Here is a 17,537-nt window from a genome sequence, read left to right as displayed (position 1 = left end):
TTAATTGCCTTCAGGTATTGTTCCAAATTCTAATATATACTGCATATTTGTATCCTTATAATAGCATGGTATAGAAATGATAATATCTCTACTGATGAGACATAAAACCTTGAAAAAGACATGAAGTCAAAAAACTTGAATGATATAGAAGCATCTGGGCCAAAATAGTTGAAATCTGTGTGATGTACTTTGACATTACCTCAAACTAAGGAATTACTTTGTCATTAAAATGTTTCAGTAGAAATACGAAAAAAAATTGGACAGGATACATCTAAGCAGAATGCCATAGACCCATCTCCTTCCTAGGACAGTAGAAAAACAGAACTTTTCCTTCTCCCTCTGAAGAGGGGATATCTATTTAGAGATGTTTTCATAAGATGTAAGTAATGGCATCTAACTACAAAATGTCTTCCTGAACTCTCTGACTGAAGAGTAGGAAACCCTTACCAAGAGAGACCACGTTGTTATAATTCTCCAGCATGACTTCCCAATGCAGAGCTCTTTGGTGAGGATCCAGCTGAGACCATTCCTCCTCGGAGAAATAAACAGCCACCTCCTCAAAGGGCAGAAGACTCTCCTGAAAGGGGAAAAAGATACAGAACAGACCGAGGAGGCACTGCAGCATCTTTCCTCTTATTTAGAAATCCCCGAAGGATCTATATAAACTCATAGTGGAATTACTAGCAGAACCCCTACATATAGACAGACAGGAATTAGGGAACAGTATTGGCTTACCGAATTTATAGAAATTATGCAAAACGACATAGACTACCACGTGAAATTCATGTCAGATTCACAAAGAAATCAATTTGTGATGAAATTTATAGAAAGACAAGGGAAGACAATCTGAGGTTTAAAGGGAAGGAGATCATAATATTAAAACAATTACCCAAAAGAATTCGTGAGCAACGGAGGAATTATCAATTCCTCTCTGCTAAATTGACCAATCATAGAATCATGTTCCGATGGTTAATACCAGAGGGCATGTTAGTATCCTGGGAAGATAAAAAAATAAGAATAGATATGGTAGAAAAGGCTCATGAATTCAGTGAACAAAACTTTGGAGAGGAAGTAGAGAGGAATTAGAATCCAAAAGTCAAGAAGAAAACGAATCAAGGATCGGAAGAGCAGTTAGAGACCAGAAACCAATACAGAGAGGGTGTAAGAACAAGACAGCAGAGGGGAGTAACACAAAAAAGTGAAGCAGGAAGGACAAATAAGTAATTTAATGAAGGAAGAGGTGAATCTAATATCAAATCAACATAAATGGATTGAATGCACCAATAAAACGAAGACAAACAATTACTAGACTCCACAAATTGAACACGGAAATAGTATGCCTACAAGAAGTGCACATTCCAAAAGGAAAAAGTGGTTTTTTGGAAGCCCCCAAACTAGGGAAACTATTTGTAGCATTGGCAGAAACAAAAAAAAGAGGGATAGCAGTTTATATACAGGAAAGGTTAAATCCCAAACAAATGTATGCAGATAATAAGGGAAGGACATTAATGATTGAAAGCTCAATAAAACAAAAAAGAATATTACTTGTAGTCATTTATGCACCTAACATACATCAGAGAGAATACTATACTGGGCCAGGTTATCTTCGAAACTGCCTTCTACCACATAGCTCCCAGCGACCGGTAAGATGCTACAGAGTTGGTTTCCTCTGGGTCCCGTCAACTAAACAATGCCGGCTGGCGGGCCCATGGGGGAGGGCCTTCTCTGTGGTTGCCCCAGCTCTCTGGAACCAGTTACCTCCTGAGGTCCGGACCATCCTCACCCTATTGGCCTTCCGAAAAGTGGTGAAGACCTGGCTTTTCCGGCAGGCCTGGGGCTGTTGATCTCGCTGTTGCGATCTTACGAGATCCGGCCATGAATGGTGTGAATGGGTTTTAATGTTTTAATTTTTAAATGTTTTTATTACGTTTTTTTAAATGCATTGTAAGCCGCCCTGAGTCTCCGGAGAAGGGCAGCATATAAATTGAATGAATGAATAAATAAATAAATAAATAAATAAAAAGTTACACAGGAAAGTAATACAATTAGAAGTAGATAACCTATGCATAATAGGTGACTTCAATGCGGTGGAAGACCCTAAAAAAGACTACAAAACTGGAAAAAAGAAAAGTCATGAAAGGAAAATATTACCACCCGCATTTTTTGAATTGGCCCAGGAATTTAACTTAAAAGATACATGGAGAGAAATTAACCCCCCAAAAAAGCAATATACCTTCTTCTCTAACCCCCCAAAATCATGGTCAAGGATAGACCCAGAAACAGGGAAAGACCTTGCGGAAATAGAAATTGAAGCCAACTCCGGGGCAGACCACAATCCATTAAAAATTAGTTGGAAGGGAGAAATCAGGAAGAGAGGGAGATGGACCATGAACCAAAGGATAGTGAAAGAGAAGAATTTTATTCAATACTCAAAAAAAGAATTAGGCCTGTTTTTAAAAGAAAATTGCAATGAAGAAACTAAACTTATGGGATACAACAAAAGTTTATATAAGAGGTTTATTGATAGCATACACAAAAAGGAAAAACAGAAATAAAAAGTAACAACTGGCAGAGCTCCAAGGAAAATTAGAAAAAGCAGACTCTAAATTACAGAAAGAACCCCAAAACAAAGAAATCAAAGTGGAAAAAGAGTTAATTAAACACAAATTACAATTAATAACCCAAGAAGAAGTAGCACAAAAAATTAGAGCAACTAAACAAAATTACTTTGAAAATGCCAATAAGCCCGGAAGATGGTTGGCTTACAAATTAAAAAAAGGAAAGGAAAAGAAATTAATAAAACAATTAGAGGATGAGGATGGAATGGTGCATCTACAGGAAGAAAAAAAGAAAAGTATAGCAGTAAACTATTTTCAAAAACTATGCAGTTCAGAAAAAATTGAAGAGAATATTCAGAGATACCTTCAAAAAAGGAATCTTCCCAGAATACCAGGTATAACAAAAGAAATATTAAACGAGGAAATAACGAAACTGGAGATAGAAAAAGCAATTCAAAAGCAAAAAAATAATAAGACTCCAGGCCCAGATGGAATTCCCGCTGAATTTTATAAAACATTTCAAGAGTCATTAGAACAACTGCTATTAGAAACATTTAATGAAGTACTGAAAAAGGCCAAGATACCAGAATCCCGGAGGGAATCATTAATAACTCTCATCCCCAAAAACAATAGTGAACAACAGAAGATACAGAATTATCGGCCAGTCTCGTTGCTAAATGCTGACTATAAAATATTTATGGCCATAATAGCGGATAGAATTAAAAATATATTGAACAAAATTATACATTCGGACCAAAATGGATTCAAACTCAACAGATATATAAAAAACAATATAAGAATTATCATCAATGTATTAGAATATTACGAAGCTCACCCCGAAAAACAGGTAGCTGTGGTTTTCTTGGATGCACAAAAAGCTTTAGACAACTTAAACTGGGACTTTATGATAAACCAATTAACAAGAATGAATTTTGGAGAAAAATTTATAGACACGATTAGAGCCACATACAGTACGCTATACAAAGGGCAAAGATAATAATCAATGGGAAACAAACAGAAAGTTTTGAAATAACTAAAGGAGTAAGGCAGGGCTCCCACTGTCTCCTCTGTTGCTCATTCTGTCTGTGGAGACATTAATGTCCCAAATTAGAGATAATTAGGAAATAAAGGGATTAAAAATTAAGTCACAAGAATATAAGGTCCAAGCATTCGCAGATGATCTGGCATTTATTGAGGAACCCTTAGAATCTGGACCTATTTTACTACAAGATATAAACCAATTTGGCACAGTAGCAGGATTTAAAATGAATAAAGACAAAACTAAAATATTGACTAAGAATTTCAACAGCAGACAGAGTGAACAACTAGAGGAGGAACTGGGAATCTCGAGAACAAAGAAAATTAAGTATTTGGGAATTTGGCTATCAGAAAAGTATACTACCATAAAGAGGGACAATTACGGTACACTCCTATTACAAATACAAAAAGATTTGGATAACTAGACTAAATTACCAATATCATTAATTGGCAGAATTTCAATGATAAAAATGAACATATTGCCCAAGATTCCAAACAGTACCAATAACATTAGGGAAAAATTTTTTTGAACAACTGAATAAATTGACATCGAAATTCATATGGTCAGGGAAAAAAAACACACATTGAATTTAAATTATTGCAAGATAGTAGGAAAAAAGGAGGTTTCAGTTTACTAGAATGGGAACATTACTATCAAGCGGCATCCCTAACATGGCTCAAAGGTTGAATACAACTTAAAAATAAGCGGATATTAACAATAGAAGGCTATGACCTTCAACTCGGTTGGCATGTCTTTTTATGGGATGGGAAAAATAAATCACATACTTATTTTCAACATCATAAGGTAAGGGATGCACTACTGAAAGTATGGGAAAAGATTAAAAAGAATCATTATATGAAAGTCCCAGTTTGGTTGTCTACAATGGAAGCAATGATTCATCTGAATACCACAAACCTAGATAAAATGGTAAGATACACAGATTTATTAGACACAAAAGGAGAATTAAAATCAATACAAGATTTGAAAAGACAAGGAATAAATTTGGAATGGTGGCCATATTTACAAATCAAAACTAGATTTAAAAAAGATAAGAAACAATTTGGCATAAACAGGAAACAATTGGAATTAGATAAATTAATATTAGGATCGGGATTACAAATATCTATAATTACTTATTAGGATACAAATTGGAAGAAGAAACAGTAAAGGAAACGATGATAAGTTGGGCTAGGAATTTTGGACATAACATAGAATTGGATAAATGGGAAAAATTGTGGGAGAAAAATTATAAATTGACCATGGCAGTATCATACAAAGAAAACAGCTATAAAATGTTTTACAGGTGGCATTTAGCACCAGCAAGACTGGCAAAAATTTACCCCAATTTATCACCCCAATGTGGGGGATGGGGTCACAAACTAGGGACATACTACCACATGTGGTGGATGTGCCCTAAGGTGAGGAAATTTTGGTATAAAATTAAAGGGTGGTTGGAAGAGATTACACTCCGAAAGATAGATTTTAAAACAGATATCTTCCTCCTAGGAATAATTGATAGAAAAATGGAAAAAAGTCTCTATTATATTATATTGCATATTCTAACGGCAGCCAGAATTACTCTAGCGCAAATGTGGAAGTTGACAAATACACCATCAAAAGAAACAATAATAAAGAAAATCCTCGAATGCGCTGAAATGAATAAATTAACGATGGAGATCAAAGAAAGAGAAGACTCGGATTATTATAAAGTGTGGAATAGGTTTTATACATGATTGGAAAACAGAAATCAATTAAGAAATAAGAATATAAAGTGAAATTAGATATTAACATACTGGATATAAATGTAAATAATGATCCTGCTAACAAAACAGTTAATTATGAACATTTAAAAATAAAGAGAAGGAGCAGGAGGATAAAAGCTAAGAGTAAAGACAAAAGTCGATGCAGAAAGTTGTAAAATTGTATATATCTGTTGTTGGTATTGTATTTCAACGTCTGGTGTGCGTGTGTTTTTGCTTTTTGTTTTTGTCTCTTGATTTCTTTTGCTATTGTGTGTTTGGTTTTAAAATGTAAAATACTCAATAAAAATTATTTTATAAAAAAAAAAGAAATTCCCAAAGCAAACATATACACTAAGGGAAGTAGCTATGCTTAGTAGGAATCCGTGGTTTAGATGACAAAATGGACAGAACAAAAAGCATGTGACTAAAGAAATATTTTAGGCAGGCTTTATCAACTTGAACGATTCTGCATCATCAGGGAGGGTGGGGCAGTGGGCATGGCAGGGCCAGATGGTGTCTGGAAACAACTGCAGCCTGTGCAGGGGGTGGGGAGAGGCATGTGATCTGTCCCACCATCTGTCTTTGCTTGTGTGGAGTGTGCAATGGAAGTGGAGGAACAGGCTGAATGGCGGGGGCTGAGAATGCAGGGGTTACGCCTTAGCGCCATCCCCCGCCCCACCACTTGCTTTGCCTCATAGCAGCGGCACTGGCAGAGGCGCAGGTGGGGTGGGGGAGGTACGCAATCTGGCCTACCAGATGCGCCATGTGAACCCTCTGCCACTCTGTCTTTCCTTGCTTGCCCGTAGTTGTGGGCCAGATCACATGCCTTCCCCACTTACCCCCACACCTCTAGTTGTTGCTGGTGCCTCCACGAGGTGAGTGAAGCCAAGGGGCAGGGCAGGATGGAGCCATGGCCAAGCCTATGCATGTTTGGCCCCGTGGTCCAACCTAGTTCTCCAGCTCTGCCGCACACTCCGCAAGCAAAGGCAGGCAGTGGGATGGTGTCTGGACACGATGGGGCTTTTCAACCCTCACTTCAGAAGGAAGGAGAAGGAGGAAAGGGAGAGCAGTCGCTTGAGGGCTGCCTCTTTGCCAGCTGCTCCTCCCATCCCCTTTGAACCTTGGCCTCCCTCTTCAGAGGATGATAGAGGGCAAGGCTATGCTAAAGCACAGGAGAAACATTGGAGAGAAGCCGCACAGCGAAGGACAAGGGGCTCGACCACCTCTCCATGAGATTCTCAGGTGACACGGGGCCTAAGTGAATATGAGACCGGGCCTTATTTTCAGGTAAACAATTAGCGAAAGACTTTTGTTTTTAAAATACTAGTCTTAAAAATATTCCTAAAAAGAATCTCCAACCAAAAGCAGAGGGCAAAATGGCAGAAGACACTACATGTATTTCTCGACTAACAACAGTTTTTAGTTTTTAATGACTGTTCAAAGTTACACAGCAATGAAAAAATGACATGCCCATTTTTCACACTTACGACTACTACCTATGCTGTCCACATCAGTGGTGGTTTGCCCCCGGTTTGCACCGGTTCTATAAAACCGGTAGTAAAACCAGCAGGAGGCCCCGCCCACTGACCCCGACATAATCAAAACGCTTCTGCACAAGCGCAGAAGAGCACACACGCGTGTGAGTGAAGCAAGCATGCACGCGTGGCTCTGCTGCGAACTGGGAGTAAAGGTAAGTAGAACCCACCCCTGGTCCACATCCTCTGATTTCCTGAGGGAAATGGAAAATAAAAATCTAGTAAATGAATGTTCTTCTCTTACCTGAGTTGGAGGTTCAATCCTGGTTTCCAATCCCCCAAAACAAAGAGTCAACTTCCTTCTATTCTTCCCTGTGAGGGAGACAGAATTTCAAAAAGCATCATGAGTAAAATGGGAGGAGGAATGCTATAGAGGAGAGGACACCGAGAAAATAAAAAGTTAGGATTGATCAAAGGAGTGGAAGGACCTTATATTACCTCCTGAGGTGTCCTGAATTGGATCTCCCAGAGGGATTTCCCTGAAAAACAGTTCTTCAGGGAGATTTGACGGATGCCTCTTTCTCTCAGGATCTCTGATCTCCATTGCGAAGGACTTGAAATAGGAGAAAAGAATTAATGGACATCACATATCCACATATCAAAGTGGTTTCTTTTCCAGTGAACACCACTGCAAATCACTCAGTGTCGATCAATTAGGCTGGGAAGGAAGAAAGAAATCCCTGTGCAAAATCTTTCTTCTAGAATAGATAAGGGAACTACACAAAGATTAGTGAAGCATCTCCACATAGTATGAATTTCAGGATAGGCTGGTAAGAAGACATCAAAATTTGAATACATTGATCCAAAGGCAAAGATGTTTGTGTATAATATAATGCCTGAACAAGGGGAAGACATGTGGCTGAAGAGTTTAAAATTTGTATTAAATTATAATTTAAAATAAATCTTTTATAAAATGATGTATCCTTCTAGTTAGCACTGATAAACTACCAAAGATATATAAAAAATTTTCAAATACATGTTCAAATAAATACGTAAAAATAAAACATTGAAGCTGTAATGTTATTATTTTAGATGACTGCGCTAAAAAAAGTCAATGGTTTTCTTTCTTTCCCCCCTTTCCCCTACACTTCTTTCCCTTCCCTTCCCATCCACCATTTCCTACTATTTTCATTTTTTTGTATTTTATATCTTGATAAGTTTAATAAAACTATGAAAAAGGATTAAAAAATGTGAACTTCTTGTTTATTATATTCAACTTTTTCTGGAGTCCCAAGAGGAAGTCCTCTCACCTGCAACTCAACCTGCTCCTTCTTCTCCTCCGCCTGGCTCAGGAGGAAGCCTTCCACCAGGGCCACCGCCTGGGAGCTGGTCTCTGCTCCACACTCTCGTACCCAGCTCTCCATCTGCAGGGGCAGAAGCGCCAGGAACTGCTCCAAAACCACCAGGTCCAGCATCTGCGCTTTTGTGTGCTTTTCTGGTCTCAACCATCGACTACAAAAGTAGTGGAGTCGGCTGCAAAGTCCTCGGGGACCTTCATCCTCCCGATATTGGACGCTCCTGAAGTTCCAGGCGTGAACTTGTGAAACGATGGTTCCTTCTTCCAGCATCTTCTGCCCAGTTCTTGCCCAGATCTCCCCGTGGATTCCAGACTGAGCACCGGAAGGGCCTTTTCCAGTTCCCCCACTTGCTAAAGGACGGCTTGCCATTCTTTCTCTGTCCTAAAACACAATTCTAAATTAGTGCAAGGAAAGTTGTGTACCTCCAAATGCTTTTTCATTTCTTTAATGTATAAAGCTTTCTTAATCCTTTGTTCCTGGTTCTGGGCATTTTGACCAGGACCCAGAGGTGAAATCCAGCAGGTTCTGAGAGGTTCTGGAGAACCGGTAGCGGAAATTTTGAGTAGTTCAGAGAACCAGCAAATACCACCTCTGGCTGGCCCCAGGAGTGGGTTGGGAATGGGGATTTTGTAGTATCCTTTCCCTGCCACGCCCACCAAGCCACGCCCACAGAGCCGGTAATTAAAAAAAATTGGATTTCACCACTGCCAGGAGCCCTTTTCCTTGGAGTACTCCAATAAAGAGCAATAGGAAAACCTGCACTTCGTATCTGGCGTCCATCATTGGCTTCTGCACCAGGCTCAGACCCGAATTGGGGACAACAATCTGCCTCTCTTCCTTGTAAATATATTTCTTATTTCCGTCTTGAGATTTCCCATGCAAGCTCTCCCCCTACACAGGAGCCTTCACCAGGAAATGGGGTGCGAAGGACTCTCCAGGTTTCCCCCCCACTTTCGTTTCCGAGGATCTGGATTTATTCCCCAGGGCAGCATGCGTGGTCTCTGCTTTCCCCCATGCCTCTTACAACCACGGGAAAGGGGGGTTAGGAGGGAGGGAAACAGGGGGTCTCAGGAAGGGATCTCCCACTCCTCAAACCCCCTAAAACTGAACCTGGATGAGGACTAGGCAACACACACACACACACACACACACACCTACCTTCTCCACCTCTGGTTTTTGTTTCTGCCTTTTTAAACTCCTGCAGAGCTCAAAGGGTTAAAGTGAGAGAGAGTCCAGTATCCTGGAAAGGCAAAAATTGAATGACGTCACTGCCGTCCCAACTTGTAAGGCCCAAAGCTGAAGTGCCCCCCCTGGTGGATTTTCTGTGCATGAAAGGTGCTCATGCAAAGAGTGGAGAAATGGTGGCCAGGAAGGGGCTCCTTGACTGGGAAGCTTTTGGCAATGTTCTACTTTAGTAAAGAGCATTCTATTTAAAGTAGTGGTATTAGGAAAAAAAAAACATTCCCTAACAAGAATCTCATTTAAATCTGTTGCTGAGGAAGAAAGAAATAAGTCAACTGAAACAAGAAGGAAAAATGAAAGGTGACTGTACTATGTACCCCAGCTTGACTTTCTGAAGAAAAGAGAGAATACAAATCTAATAAAATTCCTGAGTTGGAATTTTGACCATTATTTCAGCTCTACCATCAGGAAAAAATAACTTCTTTCTACTCTTCCCTGTGAGAGAGATTTACCAACAAAGGTGTTGGACTCAATTCTGGGGATAAGTCAAGGACTACCTAAAATACGTCGATCAGGTGATTTCTTGAGGGAAAGGGAAAATGCAAATCTAGTAAATGAATGTTCGTCTCTTACCTGAGTTGGGGATTCAGTCACAGGTCCTGCTCCCCCAAAAGAAAGCGTCAGCTGGATGTGAGCCCGCACCTCCAATGAGCTGCGCTTAGCCCCGACCCACCTGCACAATACTTGTGCACCTCGGGACTCCACACTCCTGTCACCTGCCTCACCTCGCCGCACGATGGTGGCACTGGAAGCAGCAGCCCCTGTCCAGAAGCAGCCCTGCCACCCATCCACTCTCCTCCAGCCCGGGAAGCCCACGAGCCAGGAGGGGAAGCTGTGGCCATAGCCCTTTTGGCAAAGCAGACACCAGCACCCATGAACCTCGCCCTCCTGTACCCACCATGAGCAACCAGGCCAAGGAGAGTAAGCACAGTAGCAGCAGCCTCGAGGACAAGGTAAGCAGGGCTGGGCTGAGTTGAGTTGTGGGGACCCGATGCCCAGGGAGCTTGAGGGCTGGGCTCTTGCCCTCTGCTTGCAGGAGCTCCGGATAGCCTGCACCACCATCCAGGGGTCCTCGGTGTGGCCTGAGAGGGACGGCGAGGAAAAGGCTTTGGCACTCACCCTGGTCTCACCTTCCTCCGCTGGAGACCTCCAGATCCCACCTGGCCTGGCCTGTCACAGGTTCCCTTTTTTGGCTTTTTCTTCCCACCACCCAGGGGGCTTGGAGAGGTAGAAGCAGCCAATATGGAGTTTGCATGGTGCCCTCCAGATGTGTCTCCCCTGAATATCTCTGGAGAGGAGGACGGGGTGGCAGAGGAGCTGCATGAGGGAAGGCTGCCCCAACAAGCCAGCATCCTTAACGCACAATATTGGAAACAGGAATTCCCTTTCAAGAAGGGCCAGACTCAGGGATTCAGCCAGTTTGCACCACTTCGGGAGAACCGGTTGTTAACTTTCTGAGCAGTTTGGTGAACTGGTTGTTGGAAGAAATCATTAGGGCCGAGAACTGGTTGTTAAATTATTTGAATCCCATCACTGGCCAGACTCCCTCATGCAGGACCAGGGAGTGATGCTCCTCTTGCTCTTCCGAGATCTGTCAAGGCAGAAGTTGGACACTGCAACTCCACAGGCAGCGTCCCCCTCTGCCTCCTGCTTTGCCTGGCCAGCCTCCCCCATGTAGCTTGTCATGCCACACCATGTAACTTTATATACTGTTGTTGTTCTCTTGCCCCATTTAGTAGCCGGAGGGACAAACATTCCCCAAGTATATTGTTTGAAGCAGATCCTACCCATTTACCCATCTGCCTGAGCTCTCAAACCAAGTGCACATTTGGAAGCCGGACTCCATTTCCTTTAGCATTTGGAGAAGGGAGAAGCAGCCATCTTAATCCGTGGCACATGGTCATCCAAGGACAAACCCACATCCCACATACAGAGCATCGCTGCCAGATTAAAATTGCTAGTAGTTATTCATTGTTATGTTCAGCAGTAACTGAATATGGTCTCTCTTGTATTTCAATTCTCGTTGTATGTATTCCTATTTTCCCCAGTTTTACCATAACCTGTTCTTTCAACAAAGCATTCAGATCTACGCACACGGTCCGTTTTATTGGGGGATAGGTGGGTGTAGCTGCATGTCGAGCTGCACACAGACTAATGTTTAGTGGGGACAGAACATAGCTCCCCCATTACCCCCACTTCCTCTCCAGAGATCTGTCAAGGCAGAAGTTGGACTCAGAGGAAACTGCTTCCTGCAAACTTTCTCCTCCACGCTTCCACATGCAGCAGCGTCATCCACCGCCTCCAGCTTTGCCGAGAGAGGGCACCGGACAGGGAAATGCCAAAGATGTCTGGGATTGGGAGAAGAAGATCTCCTTTGACGTGCTGTGCACATCCACCCCCCCACACACTATTCCAAGCTTGCAGACTTTTATCCACATCTGAATTTGGAAACTGCCAATCATGCCTGGGCTTGAGGAGAAGCCCCTCTCCATCCTCTGTGGATAAAAGTCCCCAAACTTGAAATGCAGTGTGAGTGTGTGTGTGTGTGCGCGTGTGCATGGATGTATGCACGCACATGCTTGGCTGACAGCAGTTTAAGGGGGCAAGCAGCTTGTGGGGCACCAAGTTGTCCCCATGGGTTTTTTTTGACATTTAAAAAAAAAATTTAAACAAACCTTAAAAACATAAATCCATCATCCATTACAAGTACAAACAGTGTGTCGGTTGGTTACAAGTTTTTTGTGCGTCTTCACCATATTCATAGCTTACAGTTTATCTAAGATCTCATATTGTCAATTTAGTATATATCTATATATTATTATCATTTATTTAACTATGGCTATTTCTTCCCTCATTTCTATTCAATAGAAATAGAAACAATACAAATTAATTCAATTCTAAAAATTGAATTAATTTGTATTGTATTATAAGATTCATTTCATTCACCTTTAATCAATCCAATAGTAATACATCTTTATGTTATATTTTGTATTATTCTACAGTTCTTACATTGTAAAAATCTCAGCCGTACTTCATTTCCATGTTTTTTTATCTAACCATTGATAAAATAAACCCCAGATTTTGCAGTATTATTTATCTTCTTGTTCTTTAATTTCAAATGTCAATTTACTCATTTCAGCACATTCCATTATTTTCTTAATAACTTCATCTTGCGTTGGTATTTTCTCATTTTTCCAATTTTTAGCAAACACAATTCTAGCCGCTGTTAATACATTCACAATAAAATATTTCAATTCTCTATTATATATTTCAGGTACAATTCCCAATAAAAAAATCTCAGGTTTAAAATCTATATGTTTTTTTGTCATTTTTTCCAACCATGTGTGGATTTTAGTCCAGTATCTTTTAGCTTCTGCACATGTCCACCACATATGATATGAGCCCAGTATCTGATGACATTTCCAACAGTTTTCGGATTTATTCTTGAACATTCTGGCTATTCTCGTTGGGGGTAAATGCCACCTGTAAAGCATCTTATACAAATTTTCTTTAAATGCTGTTGACGTTGTCATTTTATAATTTTGCGTCCACAATTTTTGCCATTTCTCTAAATCAATTCCATGCCCAAAATTTTCCCCCATGCAATCATTGTTTCTTTAACTTGTTCTTCTTCCAATTTAACCTCTAATAAATAACCATACAATTTTTTAATTACATAGTCATCAGAACCTGTTAAGATTTTATGTTAGTCAAATTATTATAAAAACCTTCTGTCTTACAATCTTTATCATATCTAGAATGTATTTGCATATAGGAAAACCAATTCATCTTTATACCTTGTTTGTCTAATTCTTGCTTTGATTTAAGTTCACCCTTTTCATTCAATAATTCACTATACCTAACAATTTGTTGCTTTCTAAATGTTATTGAACATGAAAATGCTTCAATCGTTTATAACCAGACTGGAATTTTTAAATAATGTTGTTTTTTAATCTTCTCCCAGTTTAATAGCAAAGCCTCTCATATATAATGTCTTCTAAAGTACCCCCCCTTTTTTTCCCCTTTGTACCATAAAAAAGCATGCCATCCCAACAACAAGTCATGTCCTTCTAAAGTCAGTAATCTAATATTTCTTAGCATTATCCATTCTTTAATCCACATCAAATTTGTCGCTTGATAATAAAGTTCCCAGTTAGGCAAACCAAAACCTTCTCTTATTCAAGCATCTTGCAGCAATTTCAATGTTATCCTCGCCTTTTTACCCTGCCAAATATATTTTAACACTATTTTATTCAAATCTTCAAAATATTCTTTTCCCAGTCTAATTGGAATTGTCTGGAACAAGTATAGAATTCTAGTCGTCCCCATGTTGAGTTAGCCAGTACGACTTGTTCCATCCAGCTGTCCCAAGTAAGCCAGGCCCAGTGAGCAGTGTCGAGCTGGCCATGTCCAGCCAACCATGCCCACGCAATCCGACGATCTGGCTGCAACCACCCAGCCATGTCTACTCAGCCATTCACACCTGGCGCTGTTGGTCAGCAAAGTCTTACATGCAACTGGCCTTTTGAGAGCAGCCATAATGCTGATGCGGCCCTCAATAAATTGAGCTTGATATCCCTGCTTTACAGAGTTACAAAGCCAAAAACTCTGTATATTTTCTGATGCTTCTCTCAAAGCAGTAGCTGCTGTTGCCTACTTAAAAACAAGAGATACTAAAGCACAATGTCACATAGAATTTGTTATGGGCAAAACAAAACTGGCTCCATAACCTGAGCATACTATACCCAGACTACAACCTTGTGCTGCAGTATTAGCTGAAATTATTTCATCAAAAATGGACATTTAATGTAAAGATATTGAATTCTATACCGACCATTCTACTCCTAAATGCCCTCAGATATACTCCAGATCTAGTCACATGATCTGTTTTATTGGAGGATAGTTGGGATAAGCTGCACATCAAGCTCCACACAGAGCAACATGTAATGTAATGAGGAGAGAACAGACTTTATGATTGTAGGGAATTTTTATCTTTGAGAGTGATGTATGCATGACTCAGAATTTAGGATTCTGAGACCATTGATATTTAATTAATTTTATTTAATCCAAATGTGGACTTCTTAGCCCTCACCATACTACAGAAGAACAAAATATGGCCATAATGCTTGAAAAGAAAATTGCACAAGCACTTGGGGCGCTTCTGCTCCTTTTGTGAGAGAGGAATTGTTCATCCTTTCAGCTGTTCCCATACACTCTTCATTGATCTGCATGTGACAATTTCCTCATATCATGAGGCCTTTGACTGAATAATGTTCAATGTTTCTGCATAGATACCGGCAGACTCAGTTCTACACTGAGGATGCAAATTTAATTACTTTTGGGGATCCCAGTTCTATACCATGGGTGCAATTTGATTATTTTTTTGATATTTTCCTTTTGGGCTTAGGGAAGCAGCATCTGTTAGACGTCTTTGCATCCCTCTGAGAGCTATGACTAACTGGGGGAATGATGACAGTTGGGGAACAGGAAGCTCATTTCTAAACAATAAAATAAAATGAAACTATTCACCACGGGTTTCAAACTCCCCGCATGTCGTCACCATTATGTGACGCATTGCATTCCCCATTCGTGGAGCTGGAGTGGGTGTGTCCTGCATGTGATGCAACCAGCCCGTGAGCCACCAATTTGACACTGCTATATACTATATATACAGATACATTCAAAACCCCTTTTCAGAGTTCAGTCTGTAAACTGGAAATCCATACATAGAACCCATTAAACCAATAGTTAGCATACATTCTCACCCAAATTTATCTTTGGTTTGGGGATTCTCCAGTCTTATGAATAATGCTATGAGAAACAAGACTATGGGGCTTGCTGAAGCCCTTTCCACATTCCATGCATTTATGTGGCTTCTCCCCTGTGTGGATCCTTTGATGGGATGTAAGGTAACTACTCCTTCTGAAGCCCCTTCCACACTCCATGCATTTGTATGGCTTATCCCCTGTGTGGATCCTTTGATGGGATGTAAGTTCATTGCTTATTTTGAAGTTCTTTCCACACTCCATGCATTTATATGGCCTCTTCCCTGTATGGATCATTTGATGGATTGTAAATTCCTTGCTTATTCTGAAGTCCTTTCCACACTCCATGCATTTATATGGCTTCTCCCCAGTGTGAATCCTTTGATGGCATGTAAGATCATAGCTTATTCTGAAGTCCTTTCCACACTCCATGCATTTATATGGCTTCTCCCCTGTGTGGATCCTTTGATGGCAAGTAAGATAATGGCTTACTCTGAAGCCCTTTCCACACTCCATGCATTTATATGGCTTCTCCCCTGTGTGGATCCGTTGATGGCGTGTAATTTCATAGCTTAATCTGAAGCCCTTTCCACACTCCATGCATTTATATGGCTTCTCCCCGGTGTGGATGCTTTCATGGCGTGTAAGATCACTGCTGCTTCTAAAGTCCTTTCCACACTCCATGCATTTATATGGTTTCTCCCCTGTATGGATCCTTTGATGGGATCTAAATTTACTGCTTGTTCTGAAGTCCTTTCCACACTCCAGGCATTTATATGGCTTCTCCCCTGTATGGATCCTTTGATGGGATGCAAGTTCATTGCTTGTTCTGAAGCCCTTTCCACACTCCATGCATTTATATGGCTTCTCCCCTGTATGGATCCTTTGATGGGATGAAAGTTCATTGCTTGTTCTGAAGCCCTTTCCACACTCTATGCATTGATTTGGTTTCTCCCCTGTGTGGATCCTTTGATGGAATGTAAGGTAACTGCTTGTACTGAAGCCCTTTCCACACTCTATGCATTTATATGCCTTCTCTCCTGTATGGATCCTTTGATGGGATGTAAGTTTACTGCTTGTTCTGAAGTCCTTTCCACACTCCATGCATTTATATGGCTTCTCCCCTGTGTGGATCCTTTGATGGGTAATAAGGGCACTCTTTTGGCTAAAAACCTTTCCACACTCCATGCATTTATATGGCTTCTCCCTTCTGCATGTCCTTTTATTAACAATCTTGTTTCCATGTTCATTGCATTTATTTGACTTCTCTCCCATGTGAAAAGTTTTCTGTGATTCAAGAGACCCATTTTCTTGAGAAAGTGGGAATATCCAACTGTAACTTTTTCCTTTTCCTTTGCATATATTGGCTGGTCCTTTGGCTTGTGATGGACAGGGTCCATTTACATCTAATGATTCTTTGAAGAGTCTTAGACCTTTCCCAATATATTTCTTCTTTAGTTTTCCTCGTTGATCAATAAAGTCCTGCATCTGAGCAACAATCGAAGATGAGCTTTCCTTATTCCAGTTAGTTGACAGGTTTCTCTCCTGCCTTTGGAATTCTGTTTGAATTGCAGGTTTCTCCATTACGTCTCCTTGTCTAAAGACTTCGATTGGTTCTCCAGAGTCTTTATTGTCATTCTCATTTTCACCTTCAAAGGGAAAGAGAAATGAAAGTGAGAGAAAGGTTAGGGGAAAAGATCATTCTTTCAAAAGTCATATTAATTGTGACAAATTCTAATATATACTGCATATCTGTATCCTTATAATATTATATTATACTAACAATATAATAGGTATAGAAATGATAATATCCTTATGGATGAGACATAAAACCTTGAAAAAGACATTAAGTCAAAATACCTGAATGATATGGAAGCATCTGGGCCAAAATAGTTGAAAGCTGTGTGATGGAGTTTGGCATTACCTCAAACTAAGGAATTACTTTGTCACTTAAATCTTTCAGAAGAAATAAGGGGATATCTATTTAGAGATGTTTTCATAAGAACTAACTAATGACATTAACTACAAAATGTCCTCCCTAAGTCTCTGACTGGAGAGTAGGAAACCCTTACCAAGAGAGACCACGTTCTTATAATTCTCCACCATGACTTCCCAATGCAGAGCTCTTTGGTGAGGATCCAGCTGAGACCACTCCTCCTCGTGGAAATGCACAGCCACCTCCTCAAAGGACACAAGACTCTCCTGAAAGGAAAAAAAAAATACAGAACAGACCGAAGAGGCACTGCAGCATCTTTCCTCTTATTTAGAGATTCCCAAAGCAAACATATACACTAAGGAAAGTAGCTATGCTTAGTAGGAATCCATGGTTTAGATGACAAAATGGACAGAACAAAAAGC

General features: G+C 40.4%; 2 protein-coding genes across 2 annotated transcripts in view; both read right to left on the bottom strand.

The window, feature by feature from the left end:
• LOC117673941 (uncharacterized) overlaps nt 1-17,537 on the bottom strand; it is a 145,115-nt gene that overhangs the window by 17,306 nt on the left and 110,272 nt on the right. The window contains exon 19 of the mRNA XM_087885175.1: nt 15,260-15,456. Coding sequence (XP_087741301.1) covers nt 15,260-15,456 — 197 coding nt within the window. The remainder of the gene's footprint in view (nt 1-15,259; nt 15,457-17,537) is intronic.
• LOC148115572 (zinc finger protein 24-like) lies at nt 827-9,194 on the bottom strand. Its single transcript, XM_087883776.1, has 5 exons — nt 8,929-9,194; nt 8,125-8,553; nt 7,313-7,427; nt 7,119-7,186; nt 827-995 (listed from the first exon to the last, which is right to left on the bottom strand). Exons 1-5 carry the CDS (start codon nt 8,953-8,955, stop codon nt 948-950), a joined length of 687 nt encoding a protein of 228 aa, XP_087739902.1. The 5' UTR covers nt 8,956-9,194; the 3' UTR covers nt 827-947.

This window comes from Pantherophis guttatus, chromosome 2 (genome assembly GCF_059756535.1).
Source record: "Pantherophis guttatus breed Tessera chromosome 2, ASM5975653v1, whole genome shotgun sequence".
NCBI lineage: Eukaryota > Metazoa > Chordata > Lepidosauria > Squamata > Colubridae > Pantherophis > Pantherophis guttatus.
This window is presented reverse-complemented; position numbering and strand designations above follow the sequence as displayed.